The sequence below is a fragment of the Tursiops truncatus genome, chromosome 2 (assembly GCF_011762595.2).
Source record: "Tursiops truncatus isolate mTurTru1 chromosome 2, mTurTru1.mat.Y, whole genome shotgun sequence".
Taxonomy (NCBI): domain Eukaryota; kingdom Metazoa; phylum Chordata; class Mammalia; order Artiodactyla; family Delphinidae; genus Tursiops; species Tursiops truncatus.
In genome coordinates this window covers 49,800,898-49,819,368 of record NC_047035.1, presented here as the reverse complement: position 1 = coordinate 49,819,368, position 18,471 = coordinate 49,800,898, and the positions used below count along the sequence as shown (strand labels likewise).

Sequence of the window (18,471 nt, the reverse complement as noted above, 5' to 3'; positions counted from 1 at the left end):
CCAAAAAGAAGTAAAACATGACAAAACCGGTAAATATCGGGGGGAGGGGTAAAAATGCAGGGTTGTTAAAATGCATTTGAACTTAAGAGATCACCAACTTAACCACATATATATACACACACATATAGATGGCTATATATAAACCTCATGGTAACCACAAACCAAAAATCTATAATAAATACACAAAAAAGAAAAAGAACCCAAATATAACACTAAAAATAGTCATCAAATGACATAAGAAGAGAACAAAAGGAACTACAAACAACCCCCCAAACAATTAAGAAATGTCAATAAGTACATATCTATAAATGTAAATGGACTAAACACTCCAACCAAAAGACATAGAGGGGTTTGATCGCAGGACTTCCACAGGACTGGGGGAAACAGAAGCTCTACTCTTGGAGAGTACACAAAAAGTCTCGTGCTCACCAGGACCCAGGGGAAAAAAGCAGTGACCCCATATAAGACAGGGCCAGACCTACCTGCCTAGTACTGGAGGATCTCCTGCGGAGGTGGCGGGTGGCTGTGGCTCATGGCAGGGACAAAGACACTGGCAGCAGCAGATCCGGGGAGTATGCATTGGTGTGAGCCCTCCTGGAGGTTGCCATTAGCCCTACCCTACAGCCTGTAGGCTCCAGTGCTGGGGTTACCTCAGGCCAAACATCCAACAGGGCAGGAACACAGCCCCACCCATTAGCAGACAAGTGGCTGAAAAGTCTCCCTGAGCACACACAGCCCTTCCCACCAGAGGGATAAGACCCAGCTCCACCCACCACTGGGCAGGAACCAGCCCCTCCCACCAGGAAGCCTGCACAAGCCTCTTAGACAGCCTCATCCATGAGAGGGCAGACAGCAGAAGCAAGAACTACCATCCTGCAGCCTGTGGAAAGGAAACAGCAATCACAGGAAGTTAGACAAAAGGAGATGGCAGAGGATTAGGTCCCAGATGATGGAACAAGATGAAACCCGCAGAACAACTAAGTGAAATGGTGATAGCCAACCTACGGGAAAAAGAATTCAGAATGATAGTGAAGATGATCCAAGATCTTGGAAAAAGAATGGAGGCAAGGATTGAGAAGATGTAGGAAATGTTTACTAAAGACCTAGAAAAACTGAAGAACAGACAGACATGAACAATATATAACTGAAACGAAAAAAAAACACTAGAAGGAACCAATAGAAGAATAACTGAGGCAGAAGAATGGATAAGTGACCTGGAAGACAGAATGGTGGAAATCACTGCCACAGAACAGAATAAAGAAAACAAAAATGAAAAGAAGACAGTCTAAGAGACCTCTGAGACAACATTAAATACACCAACTTTCACATTATAGGGGTCCTAGAAGGAGAAGAGAAGAGAAAGGACCTGAGAAAATATTTGAAGAGATAATAGATGAAAACTTCCCTAACACGGGAAAGGAAACAGTCACCGAAGTCCAGGAAGTACAGAGAGTCCCAGGCAGTAAAAACCCAAGAAGGAACACACGGAGTCACACAGTAATCAAACTGACAAAAATTAAAGAGAAAAAATATTAAAACAAGAGAAAAGTGACAAAAAAAACATACAAGGGAACTCCAATAATGTTATCAGCTGATTCCTCAGCAGAAACTTTGCAGGCCAAAATGAAGTGGCATGATATACTAAAAGTGATGAAAGAGAAGAAACTACAACCAAGAATACTCTACCCAGGAAGGCTCTCATTCAAATTTGATGGAGAAATGAAAAGCTTTACAGACAAACAAAAGCTAAGAGAATTCAGCACCACCAGACCAGCTTTGCAACAAATGCTAAAAGAACTTCTCTAAGCAGAAAAGACCACAACTAGAAACAAGAAAATTATGAATGGAAAAGCTCACGGGTAAAGGCAAACATACAGTAAAGCTAGAAAATCATTCACATACAAGTATATCAAAACCAGCAATTTTGAGAAAAGGAGAACACAAATGCAGGGTATTAGAAATGCATTTGACATTAAAAGACCAGCAACTTAAAACAATCTTGTTTATATATAGACTGCTATATCAAACCTCATAGTAACCACAAACCGAAAATCTACAATAGATACACACACAAAAAACAAAAAGGAATCCAAACACAACACTAAAGTTAGTCATCAAATCACAAGAGAAGAGAACAAAAGAGGAAGGGAAGGAAGTTTATAGCAATACAAGACTACCTCAAGAAACAAGAAAAATCTCACATAAACAATCTAACCTTATGCCTAAAGGAACTAGAAAAAAAGAACAAAACCCAAAGTTACTAACAGGAAAGAAATCATAAAGGACAGAGAAGAAATAAATGAAATAGAGACTAAAAAGGCAATAGGAAACGGGCTTCCCTGGTGGCGCAGTGGTTGAGAGGCCACCTGCCGATGCAGAGGACACGGGTTCCTACCCCGGTCCAGGAGGATCCCACATGCCACGGAGCAGCTGGGCCCGTGAGCCATGGCTGCTGAGACTGTGTGTCCAGAGCCTGCGCTCCGCAACGGGAGAGGCCACAGCAGTGAGAGGCCCACGTATCGCAAAAAAAAAGCAATAGGAAAGATCAATGAAACTAAGAGCTGGTTCTTTGAAAAGGTAAGAAAAATTGATAAATCTTTAGCCAGATTCATCAAGAGAAAAAGAGAGAGGGCTAACGTCAATAAAATCAGGAAAAAAAGGGAAAAGTTACATCAAATATCATAGAAATACAAAGGATCGTAGATTAATATGGATAATTACACATCAATAAAATGGACAGCCTAGAAGAAATGTACAAATTCCTAGAAATGCACGATCTCCCAAGATGGAACCAGGAAGAAATATTCAATAGAAGATACAAACAGACCAATTACTAGTAATGAAACTGAATCACTGATAAAAAATACTCCCAAAAAACAAAAGACCAGGACCAGACAGTTGCACAAGAGAACTCTACCAAACATTTACAGAAGAGTTAACACCTATCCTTCTCAAACTATTCCAAAAATTGAACAGGAAGGAATGATCATGAAATCATTCTACAATACCAGCATCACCCTGATACCAAAACCAAAGACACCACAAAAAAATTACAAGCCAATATCACTAATAAACATAGATGCAAAAATGCTCAACAAAATATAAAAATCAAATTCAACAATACATTAAAAGGCTCATACATCATGACCAGGTGAGATTTATCCCAGGGATGCAAGAATGGTTCAATATCTGCAAATTAATCAACGTGACACACCACGTTAACAAGTTGAAGAATATAAACTATATCATCATCTCAACAGATGCAGAAAGAACTATTGACAAAATTCCACAACAATTTATGATAAAAACTCAGCAAAGTGGGTATAGAGAGAACATGTCTCAACACAATAAAAGCCACTTATGACAAACCCATGGCCAACATAATACTCAACAGTGAAGAGCTAAAAGCCTTTCCACTAAATTCAGGAACAAGACAAGGATGCCCACTCTCCCTGCTTCTACTTAATACAATATTGGAAGCCCTAGCCACAGCAATCAGACAAGAAAAAGAAATAAAAGGTATCCAAATTGAAGGGTAAAGGTAAAACTGTCACTATTCACAGATAGGATATTCTATATAGAGAACCCTAAAATCTCTGCACAGAAACTATTAGAACAAATAAACGATCTCAGCAAGGCAGCAGGATACAAGATTAATATACAGAAATCTGTTGCATTTCTATACACTAATAATGAAATATCAGAAACAGAAAGTAAAGATAAAAACAATTCCATTTAAAACCTCACCCCAAAAAAACAAACACAAAAACAAAAAAACCTAGGAATAAACTTAACCAAGGAGGTTAAAGACCTATATGCTGAAAACTACAAAACACTGATAAAGGAAACTGAAGAGGATTCGAAGAAATGGAAAGATATTCCATGCTCTTAAACTGGAAGAATATTGTTAAAATGGCCATACTACCAAAGCAGTCTGTAGATTTAATGCAATCCCTATCAAAACACCCATGACATTTTTCACAGAATGAGAACAAATAATTTTAAAATTTATATGGAACCACAAAAGACCCAGAGTTGCCAAAGCAATATTGAGAAAAAGAACAAAGCTGGAGGTATCAGTCTCCCAGCCTTCAGACTATACTTCAAACCTACAGTAATCAAAACAGCATGGTACTGGTGCAAAAAGACACACATAGATCAACGGAATGGAATAGAAAGCCCAGAAATAAACTTACTCACCTACAGTCAATTATTCTATGACAAAGGAGGTAAGGATATACAATGGAGAAAAGACAGTCTCTTTCAACAAGCAGCACTGGGAAAGCTGGACAACTACATGTAAAACAATGAAATTAAAACATTCCTTCACACCATATAGAAAAATAAACTCAAAATGGTTTAAAGACCTAAATTTAAGACATAACACCATAAAACTCCTAGAAGATGACATAGGCAAAACATTCTTTGACATAAATCGTAGCAGTATTTTCTTAGATCAGTCCCCAAGGCAAAAAAAAAAAGCAAAAACAAATAAATGGGACCGAATCAAACTTACAAGCTTTTGCACAGCAAAGGAAACCATAAACAAAATGAAAAGACAACCCAATGGAATGGGAGGAAATATTTGCAAACAATGCAACCAACAAGGGGTTAATATCCAAAATATACAAACAGCTTACATAACTCAATGTTAAAAAAACAAATAACCCAATCAAAAAGTGAGCAGAAGACCTAAGTAGACATTTCTCCAAAGAAGACATACAGATGGCACATGAAAAGATGCTCAATGTTGCTAATTATTAGAGAAATGCAAATCAAAACTACAATGAGGCATCACCTCACACTGATCAGAATGGCCATCATTAAAGAGTCCACAAGTAATAAATGCCAGAGAGGGTGTGGAGAAGAGGGAACCCTCCTACACTGTTGGTAAGCATGTAAATTGGTGCAGCCACTATGGAAAACAGTATGAAGATTCCTTAAAAAACTAAAAATAAAGTTGCATATGATCCAGCAATTCCACTCCTGGGCATATATCTGGAAAAGAGGAAAACTCTAACTCGAAAAGATACATGCACTCCAATGTTCATAGCAGCACTATTTACAATAGTTGACATGGAATCAACTCAAGTGCCCATCAACAGATTGGCTTAAGAAGATATGGTGTATATATGTGTGTGTATACATATATATATGTATACACACACATATATACACACACACATACACACACAATGGAATATTACTCAGCTCTAAAAAAGAATGAAATATTGCCATTTGCAGCAACATATGGATAGAGAATATTATGCTTAGTGAAATAAGTCAAAGACAAATACTATATGATATCATTTATTTGTAGAATCTAAAAAATAATACAATGAGTCTATACACAAAACAGAAACAGACTCACAGACATAGAAAACAAACTTACGGTTACCAAAAGGGGAAGGGAGGGACAAATCAAGAGTATGGGATTAACGGTTACAAATTATTACATATAAAATAGATAAGCAACAAGGATTTACTGTATAGCACAGGGAATTATACCCAGTATCTTATAATAACCTATAGTGGAATACAATCTGCAAAAAATGAATTACTATGCTGTACACCTGAAACTAACACAATACTGTAAACCAACTAGACTTCAAAAAAACATTAGAGAGGTATAATCCCTAAATCTAATATACATACAAAAACTGCCAAAAGCAGCTGGGCTAGAAGAACAGTAAAGAAAGAAGTGGAAATAAGAACACAGCACTGTGCAAAACCAAGTAGCCCAAAACACTACCCTGGTAATTCTTCCTTTTCCCTACACAACCCCTTACACCCCTCGCAACCACAGGAGCCAATTTCAAATAACTGGCAGAGAAAAACCCTAATTATTCAATAATGTATAATTAGGACAGCACAACATCAATTCTATAAAAAAAATTAAAGGGGCATAAAGGTACAAAGTTGATTAAAAAAGAACATTCAAAAAAATGTTGCCCCATGGACTTCCCTGCTGGCGCAATGGTTAAGAATCCGCCTGCTGATGCAGGGGACACGGGTTGATGCCCCGGTCCGGGAAGATCCCACATGCTGCGGAGCGGCTGGGCCTGTGAGCCATGGCCGCTGAGCCTGTGCGTCCGGAGCCTGTGCTCCGCAACGGGAGAGGCCACAACAGTGAGAGGCCCGCGTACCGCAGAAAAAAAAAAAAAAAGAAAAAAGACAAGACTAAGAAATTGTCATACACCAAAGAACACTAAGGAAATATGACAACTAAATGTAATGTGGCACTCTGCACTGGATCCTGTAACAGAAAATGAGTATTAAGGAAAAAGCTGGTGAAATCCAAATAAAGCTTGGTATTTAATTTTTTTTAAATCCTCGAGTTCATAAAGACACTAAAAAAATAAACCTCATTGGTTACCTCTGGAGGTGGTTAGGGTATCAACTGACTATTCTGAAAAATAGTAAGTAAAGGAAAAGATCTACCATTTATCCTGTCTTATATGAATAGCAATACTGGATCTAGCCAATAATGATTAATGGCTTCCAAATCAATAGGTGAAAAGCTGATGGACAACATCATGATGATGAATTGGTATGACTTCTGATCCCATAACCAAATTTAATATCACAAAAAGAGAAATCAGTCATTATGTGTGTCTGGAACTGATGCAATAGAATGTACACAACGCCACCTATGAAGTACTCTGGCAGAACGGAAAATGCAAGAAAGAAAACAAAATCACTCTTGCTCAGTACCTTTTGGGAAGAAAGGCATACATTTCTAAAACATATGGTGACTATAAAACAAAACAAAGCTAACAAGTCTTTTGGTGAAACTGACTTTGGCTTCTGTCACCTGCAACTGAACGTTTATTTAGTAAGTGTAGCTTAAGCAACTTCAGTACTTAAAGAGAAAATATTTAAAGACAAAAGAAATAAGCCAGTGTTCTAAAGACAAACACATAGCAAATAACTAAAATCATGCTGTTCAAGCATGCAGTGGCTTTATACTTTCTCATACTTCCATCACTAAAAATGTTGTAGTACTAGCCACAACCAAGGATAGCAATTTTTTAAAAGAATTATAATCAATTCAATGTATTGAGTTATTGATAAGACCCATAACATTCGGGCCCAACAGAGGTCCCCCTGGAAACACACAGATTTCTAAATGTAGCGTTAAAAACAAAAAACTATTATAGTAATTTAAAACTGTACAGGCTTAGAGAGTTTGTGACAATTTCATTCATCTGCTTAGCAAATCCAAATTTCCATATACTGAACTTGCCTAAATCTAGAAACACATGTACTGTTACATGTAAACAATAGTAGGTACCAAACACCAGATTTTAAACCATGATAAACTTGAAATTCACGTTTAGAGGAAACACAAAGACCTCTCTGGAAAACCTCTGTGTCCAGGAACTAAACCTTGCAAGTTATTGATAAGGGAGCCATGAAGTCCACAAAGTCCCAAATAGGCTCATCAGCTTTACCAATGCCATGTGAAACCATGATTCCTAACCTTTTTAGTTAGTTTCAACGACAGTTTATTTAGTTTCAATGACAAACCACCCCCCCCCACTTTCTGAAGCTGCCATGTGCACTAAATTTTTTTCAAACTATTATTTGGATAATTCTATAAAACTAGTGAGAGATGAATGTACTGTACAAAAAGACTGGAAACCACCAATCTAAAACATAAAATATTATCAGTAATAAAATAAGTCTAGCAGACTTAAAAAAAAAAAAAGCTATATCAAGCTCTAACACACCAGACCTCCACTCTTAAGTTCAGTTAGAAAGCTGAAACTTCAATAACCAAACATGCCAAATCTGGAAAAAGCATACAAGAGCATATGATACCTTACAAAAAACATGAGCACTAACAATTATGAATGTCTACTCTGTCCCTGGCCCTTTCCATATGTACTATTTCATACTCAATCAGCGCTATGAGGTAGTGGTATCATTACCAATTTACAGATGAGGAAACAAAGGTTCAAGTAAGTTATCTTACCAAAGGCCACACAGATGATATAAGGTCAAATGACAAATTTATTACCAACCACGTAATCTTACCCCAAAAGATCAACTGTAATTCTTCAAAGAAATTATGACTGCCACTAATAAAAGAAAATGCAATCTATAATTCTGAACTTGTTTCTGAGCTACAAGGGAAAAAATAGTTTTCCATAATTTCAATTATTAGTCCCAGAAAAGAATGAGTGGCATTCATAATCTTCAAAATAACTTCCATTTGCAGGAATTAATGGCACAAGCACCTTCCACTTACATAAAATAAACTAGAACATTAATAAGCTACATACACGATTTCCCAAAGACACAGATAAAGTATTACTTTGTCTCTCCACCAAGCTTTCACTAGATATGCCTCCAAAGAACTTACTGTCATACAAAAGTGGCAGATACCTACAAGATCTGTCCTTAGAGACAAGCTCAAAAATTCTAGTTTCCTAATGTTGAAGTGGCTACAGAGAATAAAATAGAATATGGAACTCTAATGAAGGTTACAACCTCCAGGGTAATACTAAACATTACAGCCCATGTTATAATCAAGATGCTGATAAAAAGATATAAGGATTAAACTAAACCAACTGCTTTTTTTCCTCCTCTCCAAAATAACTACAAATAAAGTTGTGCTCCTAAGGATTATTAACATTTCCTCAAAAGAAGATTCTGGTTAACTAATACTTATGCATTTCCTGGAGCAAACACAACTCCAGTAATTTTTTTTTTTTTTTTTTTGGTAAGGCCTGGAACTTTTTAATTTGATCTTTATTACTTGATTTCTTTAGCTGTCTTTAAAAATAAAAGTTAAAAGTTTGTTACTTACAATTGCATAGAACTAAATTATTTAGGAGCAGAACAAAGGAATTCAATCTGCCTTTAGTATTCCAACTAAAGACTTCCTGTTAACAGCAGAATTCCTTCCTCTGGCACATACAGTAACCGCCTGTAGGCCAAAATGTTAAAGGTCAAATTTCACAGCTAAATGTAGAACGTGCTAGGCCGTAAAACCCGTTAAGATATTATACAATTTGTTTTTTGTACTTCTGCTAAATACAGTAAGATGAAATTAACCCCTGAGATAAGGCGTTTCCTAAAAGTCTAAGTAATAACTAATTGGCAGGAATTACTACCGTCAAGTCATTACAAAACTATTTTCTTTCATACCTTTTTTATGATTACATTAGTAACAAATCGAAATTTAAACCTTGTGAAAATAAATCTGTCTACAGCACATCCTTACTCTCCCACGAACTTACTTTCTCCTTTCCATTCATTCAAATTCCCTGAACTCTCTCCAGCATAAATCTGGAAAATATAAGAAGTTTCAAGTCTTTTCAAGATGAATTCAAGAAACTTCCAGCTATTGTCTCATATTCAGATTGTTTTTCTTCTGGAAAAGACAGCTGTTAGGCTTTTCTGTTTGGTTAATAATTGGTTGTTAATCCTTCCCTGCCACTTAGGAGATCCCTGCAAAGAAGTTCCGTTTTTTTCTGAAAGGTAAAACATTAATCTTATTGCCCTGATATAAATTAATGTTAAGTGAAATTTCTCAAGCATGTATCACTGTCGTAATAAGTGCAAATCTTTTTTTAAATGACATTCTTTAATTTGAAAAAGTATCCAATTAACTTGTATTTTATTTATTTCTAAAATATGACTGGGGAAAGCTGTTTTAAAGTCTGTCATTAAAATTACAAAAACTATATCAAATTGCATAAAAAGGGTTCTAAGAGAGGATCCGTAGAAATTTAGTTTTTACAGTATTTCCTCAAAGATATTTTGCGAATCAGAATTTTAAAATAAGATTTTTAACCTGGTATCATTAATTCTTCATACTTCAGGCATAAAAGTGTCATGAGCTATCAGTGATGGTTGCAACATAAATATACATGGGAAACGTAAGTACGAAGAACAGCAATCTGTATTAATGAAAAAGATTGTTATAAGCTATTATTCCCGCTACCCCTTGGCTATCAAAAATGTCTTAAGACTCCAGACTTGAAATCTGTGGATCCATTCACTTATTCAACCATTTATTTTTAGAGCACCTCTTATACAATCAGGTGCTTTGCTAATCCTATCTGACTCTTCTCTTTCCCTCATCCCTCAATACCCATTATTGGCCAAGGCCCATCAATGCAGATGCGTCTCACTTCGCCCCTTTCCAAATGTCCCCAGCCTAGGTCAAATCCTCATTAACATTTAAAATATTAACCATAAGACATGCACCAAATGGAAATCTATGGAGCTTTGAAACTACATATAAATAGTGTTTAACATTCAGAAACTCATTAAAGTAAAAAAGCAAGGATATGAAACTGTACAGAGTATAATCACGACAATGTTAAAAAGAAATGTCATGGAAAAAGATGAAGGAAATAACTAAATACAAAGAATCTCTGGCATAATGAGTGCTTTACCTTTACTTTTCTGCATTTTGCAAATTTCCTATAATAAGCAGGTATTACTCTAAAAAATATATAAAAATGAACTTTATTTTTAAAACATACTATTTTGATTGGATAACAAATCACTTCTGAGGTTTAAAACTACACGATAGGGCTTCCCTGGTGGCGCAGTGGTTGCGAGTCTGCCTGCCGATGCAGGGGACACGGGTTCGTGCCCCGGTCCGGGAAGATCCCACATGCCGCGAAGTGGCTGGGCCCGTGAGCCGTGGCCGCTAAGCCTGCGCGTCCGGAGCCTGTGCTCCGCAATGGGAGAGGCCACAGCAATGAGAGGCCCATGTACCGCAACAACAACAACAAAAAAAACGACACGATATCAGAACTAGCCAAAAGAAACACTGAAGTATGCAACTGTCTAATCCTTTAACCTAGAATTTAAAAACAAAAAAGGCTCTCACCTATTTTCATTACAGTATTTCTATATGCCTAGAAAACCTCTCCTCTTCAATATCCTAGTGAGACTTGAATGTCAGCTTTCACAAAACAAGCTGCTCTTGCCAACTGTGCCATACTATTTTCAAAACTTCAGTGATTTACTTTCTCCCCAAACCATAATTAAGTCTCATTTTTCCTCCAAAAGCATCATAGATTTGCACTACCACTGGTACCTGAGGTTCTCTTTTCTCTAGCAACCTATCCTGAGTACAGCTAGTAAACTAATCTTGAACACTGCTTTCATAAAATGAAAATCTTGTCCTTTTGAAATCTGCAATGGCTTCTGCTTGACTCGAGTTTAAATCCTACAGCCTGTTGTTGCATCACTAATCTCCACTCCATCTTACAATTTATTTCTTCAAATTAGACAGAATTACACAGTTACTTGGATTTACATGTCTGCTGTTTTCACTGATTATTTCACCTAAAATGTCCTTCCTATATCCCGTGTCAATCTACAGTCCAAGCGCAAATAAAAATAGTTCAGGTCCCACCTCTTCCATGGACCATTCTCTAAGTATTCTAGCCTACCCTGATCTCTCTCTCTTCTGGCTCCCTATCGCACTCAATCAGTACCACATAGTATAACAACTGTCTATCATCATTTTTCATATATTGGTTTTGTTCTCCCAAATAAGGTACCAGAAGTCAGATACCAAAAGGGAAAATGATAGACACATAAATGATTAATACTAAGTGAATGAAATGTTTTCTACACTCAAAACGCTCATACACCAAACTGTTTTTAAGTCACTTTATTTGAAGTTTCATGGGCTAAAAAAGTAAATGTCTCATGTATTTTTTATTTTTATCCTGCCAAAATTTAAAGCCTACAACTTACTAGGAAAAAGAACAATCAGATTAAAAAGTTTAATTTTCAGCTTGCTTCAGTTTACCTAGTGTAATCTAGTACTTTAGGAATAAAGTAAAACTGTGCATTTCTCCTATCTCTTCTGCTCCCTGTCAGGAAAATTATCCCAAAGTCAGGAAATATAGAGAGCAGATTTTTGAAAATTATATGGCAAATATTTTTGCTCATTGCAAAAAGCACAACAACAAAAAGACACACTTAACACACAATTAATCATTTGACAATAAGTCTTTTTAAACTAGGGAAATAATTCTTTAACTACAAAAACAGTTCTGTTAAAAAAGAAACAGTGCAAGTGTTAGCTAAGTAATGATGCAGTTGCCCGTGGTATCACCTACCATGCACAATTCTTATTTGCCTTTCCTTTCCCAGGTTTAAGTCCAGTTTCTCTGAATCCCTAACCGTCCCATTCTACTAAATCTAAACATAGATTCAATCCAACTACAGACATTAAAATCTCTCTAAGTTTTCAAGGTTCATACTGTTAACAGTCTAGATAGAATTCAGATACGTATCAAGTTTTTACAAAATAATTAGGTGAGTTAATGGACACAAAATTCTTTCCCTCCATGTAGGTTAATAATTATTTGCAAGCAGGCTTAGCAAGACTGGCAAAATGGAGTAGTAGTTCTCTAAGAGTATCTGTTAGCTTCCCAAGAAAATCTAGAAACAGAACATCTTTTTAATGAAGTGTTAATAAACCTAAATACAAACTAATTTTAAGTTACCTGAAGCATGCCTCCCCTGATTCTGTGGCATTCTTTGGAAGAGATCATGGTTGTATTCATAATATCTATAGTCTTCGTGTGCTCGATCTCCAAGTGGGCGCCTCCTCTGACCATCAAAATAATTATCTGAATAATAATATCGGGAACCAGAGTCTCCATTTTCAACAGCAAAATTAACTTCTGTTAAAAATGACTGAGAAGAGCCATATTCCCTAGGGACATCTGCTAGACTCCTGGCAAGGTAAGAAGGTGCAGATAATCTGTTGCTTTCTCTTCTCATTATTTCATGAGGTGTTCTTTGAATTGGAGTTCTAAGGAAACTATGGTTTCTTGAAACTATTCCATCTCCAGAAGCTGCAAAGGCATTAGAGCTTGAATCTGGAAGACAAATATCAGTTCGTCTTGGAATTGTTGGACCATGCCGGATAAATGAAGGCATAAGATCTATAACAGAACAAAGAGTAAAATGACCAGTAAGTAATACACTTTTCAAAAGTTGTTCATTTATATCTATCACCCCAAAATGAAAAATTTCAATGGACTTAAGAAAACACAATTTAAAATTTGGACTTAAGAAAACACAATTTAAAATTTTAGGAAAGTATTTGTGTTTGTTTGTTTATTTATTTATGGCTGCGTTGGGTCTTCATTGCTGCGTGCAGGCTTTCCCTAGTTGCGGCAAGCGGGGGCTACTCTTGGTTGCGGTGTGCGGGCTTCTCATTGCAGTGGCTTCTCATTGCAGAACACGGGCTCTAGGCACATGGGCTTCAGTAGTTGTGGCACGCGGGCTCTAGAGCGCAGGCTCAGTAGTTGTGGCACACAGGCTTAGTTGCTCTGAGGCACGTGGGATCTTCCCGGACCAGGGCTCGAACCCGCGTCCCCTGCATTGGCAGGCGGATTCTTAACCACTGCGCCACCAGGGAAGTCCCTGGGTATTTAAAAATTGAGGCTGGTTGATGTCTTCCCACTCAAATGATTTATAATTTGTATAAACATGTCATATGTAAGCTCTGCCAGAATCGGACGTATTCTGCATACTACCATACGTGATATGATTAAACGTCAATAAGCTTAACTATGAAATACACATTAATGAAACACTCATGAATAAACATGTAAGCGATCTAACAAATGGATACAGAGTTAACCAGCATAACTTAACATTTCAGTTTGTTTTGCTGATTTTACTTCATTTTCAAAATTCCCCAAGCCCTTCTTCAAGCAAACACGATTTAAAAAATAAAACAGAACATAATGCTATTCCCAAACACGTAAAGGTGAATTCCTCTAAAAAGATTTTAATATTATTAACCTGGCCTTCCTACTCTTGGAATTATGTAGCAGTAGTACAGTAATCAAAACATGGAAAAACTAAAAATTTAACTATGAAAATTAAAAAATAAAAAAGATCTCATTTCTGGGACTACCCTGGTGGTCCAGTGGTTAAGACTCCGCCTTCCAATGCAGAGGGCGCAGGTTCCATCCCTGGTCCGGGAACTAAGATCCCATATGCCACAGAGTGCGGCCAAAAATCTTAAAAAAAAAAAAAAAAAAAAAAAAAGAATCTCATTTCGAAGAGACACACAAATGTTGAACCAGTTCAAAAAAACACCAAGTCTAAAACTATGGCTCCTTTAAGAACAATTATAACTCAAAACAGAAGATAAGAGAAGAACAATGGCTTTAAGGATACAGTACTTTTTTTTTTTTTTTTTTTTAATTTTTGGCTGAGTTGGGTCTTCGTTGCAGTGCACGGGCTTCTCATCTTGGTGGCTTCTCTTGTTGTGGAGCACAAGCTCTAGGCACACAGGCTTCAGTAGCTGGGGCACATGGACTCAGTAGTTGTGGCTCCTGGGCTCTAGAGCACAGGCTCAGTAGTTGTGGCACACGGGCTTAGCTCCTCCGCGGCATGTGGGATCTTCCCGGACCAGGGCTCGAACCCATGTCCCTTGCATTGGTAGGCGGATTCTTAACCACTGTGCCACCAGGGAAGCCCAGGATACAGTACTTTTGAACACAGAACTTAAATAGCTCAGGTATTCCTGGTTAGAAAGCAAATACCTTTATAGCAAGAAGAAAACTGGATTTGGAGACTGTTTTATTAGTTCATTAACAGTATCAAAGAGCACTCATATTAATATGCAACAGAAGCTAACTAAGCTAACTAGACAAAAATAAGTATCCAAATAAACAAGGCTCAACATTTGATGAAACTAAAAAAGTACTATATCAAAAGTTATTTGCTTAAAGGTGTGGCAAATGTATTTCATGATTTCAAGTAATGTTCAATAAACTTTATTTGTGCAGCAAACTGCAAGCTATTTTAGCCAAAATCCTAAGAGAATGTGTAACCGAAAATCAAAATATTAAAAAAGGCTTAAAAATCAAGTTTCAGGTTACTGATGTACCCATCTGATCTCTTCTGTTCTGTAAGAAAGCACTGCAAATACAAGGATAAATCTGGAAAGTTGATGATGTGGTTGTAATGGAAAAAACATGCTCTCCACACCTTTCTGTGTGATCTTGGGCAAATATTACTAGGAACCTCTATGAAAAGCTTTCCCAATTACAATATGAGGTAATGCTTAAGTCACAAAGTCACCAGCTTCCAAGAAGGAAACTTACACAAAGGACCCAGCAGTATGAGCACCAAAAAATTAGCTCCTTAGCTCACAAATGTTCTGAACACACAAGCAAGAATTAAAAATTCAAAAGACTCCGCCGGAAAATCAGAGTCAAATACTTAAATTGAAAATTAGAAAAGTGCCAGTGTTCAGCGGGAAGAAAAATGCACTCTATTAAATTTTTTTTAAAAAACAGAAAAAAAAACGTTTTCGTAATATACCCTGAAATATGATAGAATTTGAGTACTTTCTTTTTGGGATCACTAGGGTGCTTTATTTGAAGCAATTCTCACGACGAACACAGCCAAACATGTAATTTTGGCTCCTCCACCCTGAGATCTACTATTGATGAGGCTTTGGGTAGTGGCTACAATAGCGACGGTCAGCTTTCACCTCCTTACTTCGGCATCCAACAGCTGACGGGCTAAGGAATTCTACCCAAGCGTTCGCACGGCTTCCAGCACGGGCGAGTGACACCCTCAATGTTTACAAACACAAGGCAAATCTCGACGTAACGAGAAGAGAAAAACATGTGCCCCAGTGTAATCACTTTAATTCCTATAAAATCAGGGGATCAGCAATTTAAGTGTTTCCTAAAGAACCTCTTTCTTCCCGTAATCAAAACCAACGACACTGCCACAAGGGGACCGGAAAGTCTGTGGTTATTTGGGGGGAGGGGGGCGGAGGTGGACTAATCTAAGTTTCTTATTCTTTATCAGCTTTCAAACAACGAACACCACTCCAGGCATAATAAAATTAAAAAACAAAACAAAAACCAATATTCCACAGAGACCAAAAAGGAATGCGAAGCCGCGGGGAGCGGCGTCCGGCACCCTGCCCGGGTCCCCGCAGCCCATGGCCGCCCCGGCCAGGTGTGGGCGCGGCGCCCGACACTCACTCCGCAGCAGAGGCGACGTCTCCTTCTTCACGTACTTCCCCTGCACCTCGGCCGGCTTGGACACTTCGTTTTTGGTTTTTTTTCGGGACAGCATCCTTGTCCACGAGGCCCCAGGCCACACCAAGCAGCCGCCCTAGGGCTCCGCGCCGGGCGCCGGGCGTCCCCGCCGCCACCTCCGCCGGCGCCGCCGCCTCCTTCCCTCCCGAGCCGCCGCCGCCGCCGCCGCCGTCGCCACCGCCTCTCCGCAGCCCGGGGTCGCCCACAGGGACTGCCGCATGTTCGGGGCGCTAAGCGCGCCGGCCACCACTCAATCTCTTGTCCGCTCCTTCCCGGAAGTCTGCCCGCTCCGCGATGCTGCCCGAGAACTCAGGGAAGAGAGGCCAGGGACGCCCGCGCAGGGCCATGGTCCGCTGCGGGCCGCCTAATAGCCGCTACGACTGCCGCCGCCGCCGCCGCCGCCTACGTCCCGTAAACTTTCCCCGCGGCCGCTGGGAATTCTGGGAAACTCGACGCAGCGCGAGCGCCGCCGCCCCTCCCCCACACCAGCTCCGGGGCGCGGCTCGGACTGCCGGATGGTTGCCGAGCTCCTAGCTAACGGGCTGGCCCCGCTGTCTGCAGGAGGGGTAGCGGCTGCCCTCACTACCCCTCGGCGAGAAGCAGGTCCCGCGGACACGAAGGACGAAACCCTCCCGCGGGAGGCCGTGACACGCTCCTGCAAAGGAGCCTCTTCTACCCGCAGATTTTTCTCTCAGGACCTCGAGGGAGCCGGTGACGCCCCCAAGATGCGTTCCCGTCCCCGGCCACGAAAGAGGACGTCCCTCTTGGAGTTTTTTGGGCTGGTAAATTCAAGTCCGTGATAGCACAGAACGCCAGTAGAGTTGAAGGAACACCACCACGCTTAGGCTAGTGCCGCACCAAAAAAAAAATCTAGAGCCCTCTTTTTGTTGAAAACATTAGTCTGGCTAATACTAATTAAACAGTATGAATCTGTAGTCTCCCAAGTGCCGGGGAGTGTGCATCTTTCTGATAAAGGATAAAACGGAGGAAGAGGCCAAAATGGAGTTTCTACAATCTTTGATGTAAGATAAATTTGATTATTAGCATAATTTATTTAATCACCACTGTCATTATTATACGAACTAACCACATATTTCCTCTTGGAGATGTCAATGGAAAAAAATCAATAAATAATCTACAATAGGCATAGAAAAGAGTTTTATTTGAGCCAAACTGGGAAGTATAAGCCCAGAAGACAGCTTCTCAGATAACTCTAAGGAAGTGCTGGGGGAAGCATAGTTTTCCCCGTAGGTTTGTGTCTAGTGGGAACAAAGAACATTCAACAAGTCAGGGATGCGTTCCTTCAAGGTTTCCAAAAAATGTATCAGTTTGGAATACAGCGAGTCAGTATGGCCTTAGCACCTGGGAAGGGAGTCTTATCATTGAAGCAGCAGTAGCATTGGTGGCCCAGCAAGGGAGGCATTTAATTTTTATTTTTAACATGGACATTCTTTAGTTTTGGTAAGTGAGCTCTTTTCTTTAATAATTAAAGCAGATGTACAATGTGTGTTTGATAGGCCACAGGCTGTTTTAGCTAGCATAAAGTTAACTCGTGTAATCCAGAATGACTTCCTTATACCTCAATATGTGAACATTTCTTTCTTAAATATTCCAGTATTAGATTTTTTGAGAATTTTGAGCACTAAAGGTCAAGACCTGGGATTTTTTAATCAAAAATAGACCCTACTTTCTTCTATATAACCTAGCAGAGGGGCAAAATGTACAGGATAACATTTAGAAAATAAGATGGGATCCACCCCCAAGTGACCAAATTGAGGCTTTGACAATGGAAAGTGCTTTCCCTGAGATAGGAAACATCCTACAAGAGATGTAAACAGTTAACAAAAGGCAAGGAATTTTCTACTTATACAAGGTTAGGAAGCTGTTCAAATTTTGTTTTGCCATGAACAAGCAAATAAGACATTTTGTCTAGTGCCTGTCTCCATCTTTGCATATTGTTATGGTCCCTTGGTACAAATCTCTCACAATTCATTCAATAACCAACAAATATTTATTGATCACCCACTCTGCTAGGCACTGTTCTAGGTGCTTGGGATATAGCAACAGGCAAAGAATCCCTACTCTCATGGGGAAGAGAGACAATAAAGAAGAAAAATAAATAAAATGTACTGTGCTACATAGTGATAAGTGCTGAGGTGAAAATTAAACAAGAAAAAGAGAGTTTGTGATTTTAGTGGGACTAGCTCATGAGAAGGAGCCTTTGGAGTTAAGTGACAAAGGAAATTGGCAATGCAGCTATCTGGAGGAAGAATATTCCAGGCAGAAAGAACAGCAAGTGCAAAGTCACTGCAAGTTACCATGTTCCTGGCAGTTTGAAGTAATGTAAGAAGGTCTGTGTAGCTGGAGCAGAGGAGTAGTGGGAAATGAAGTTAGAGAGGTA

At 38.9% G+C, this 18,471-nt stretch overlaps 1 protein-coding gene across 1 annotated transcript in view; it reads right to left on the bottom strand.

Annotated features, from left to right (window-relative positions):
• SAV1 (salvador family WW domain containing protein 1) overlaps positions 1 to 16,768 on the bottom strand; it is a 29,273-nt gene extending 12,505 nt beyond the window's left edge. Inside the window, exons 1-2 of the mRNA XM_019923926.3 lie at positions 16,014 to 16,768; positions 12,492 to 12,935 (exon numbers count right to left, since the gene is read on the bottom strand). Of these exons, the coding sequence (XP_019779485.1) occupies positions 12,492 to 12,935; positions 16,014 to 16,107 (538 nt within the window). The 5' untranslated portion in view covers positions 16,108 to 16,768. The remainder of the gene's footprint in view (positions 1 to 12,491; positions 12,936 to 16,013) is intronic.
• Positions 16,769 to 18,471: the final 1,703 nt, after the last annotated feature.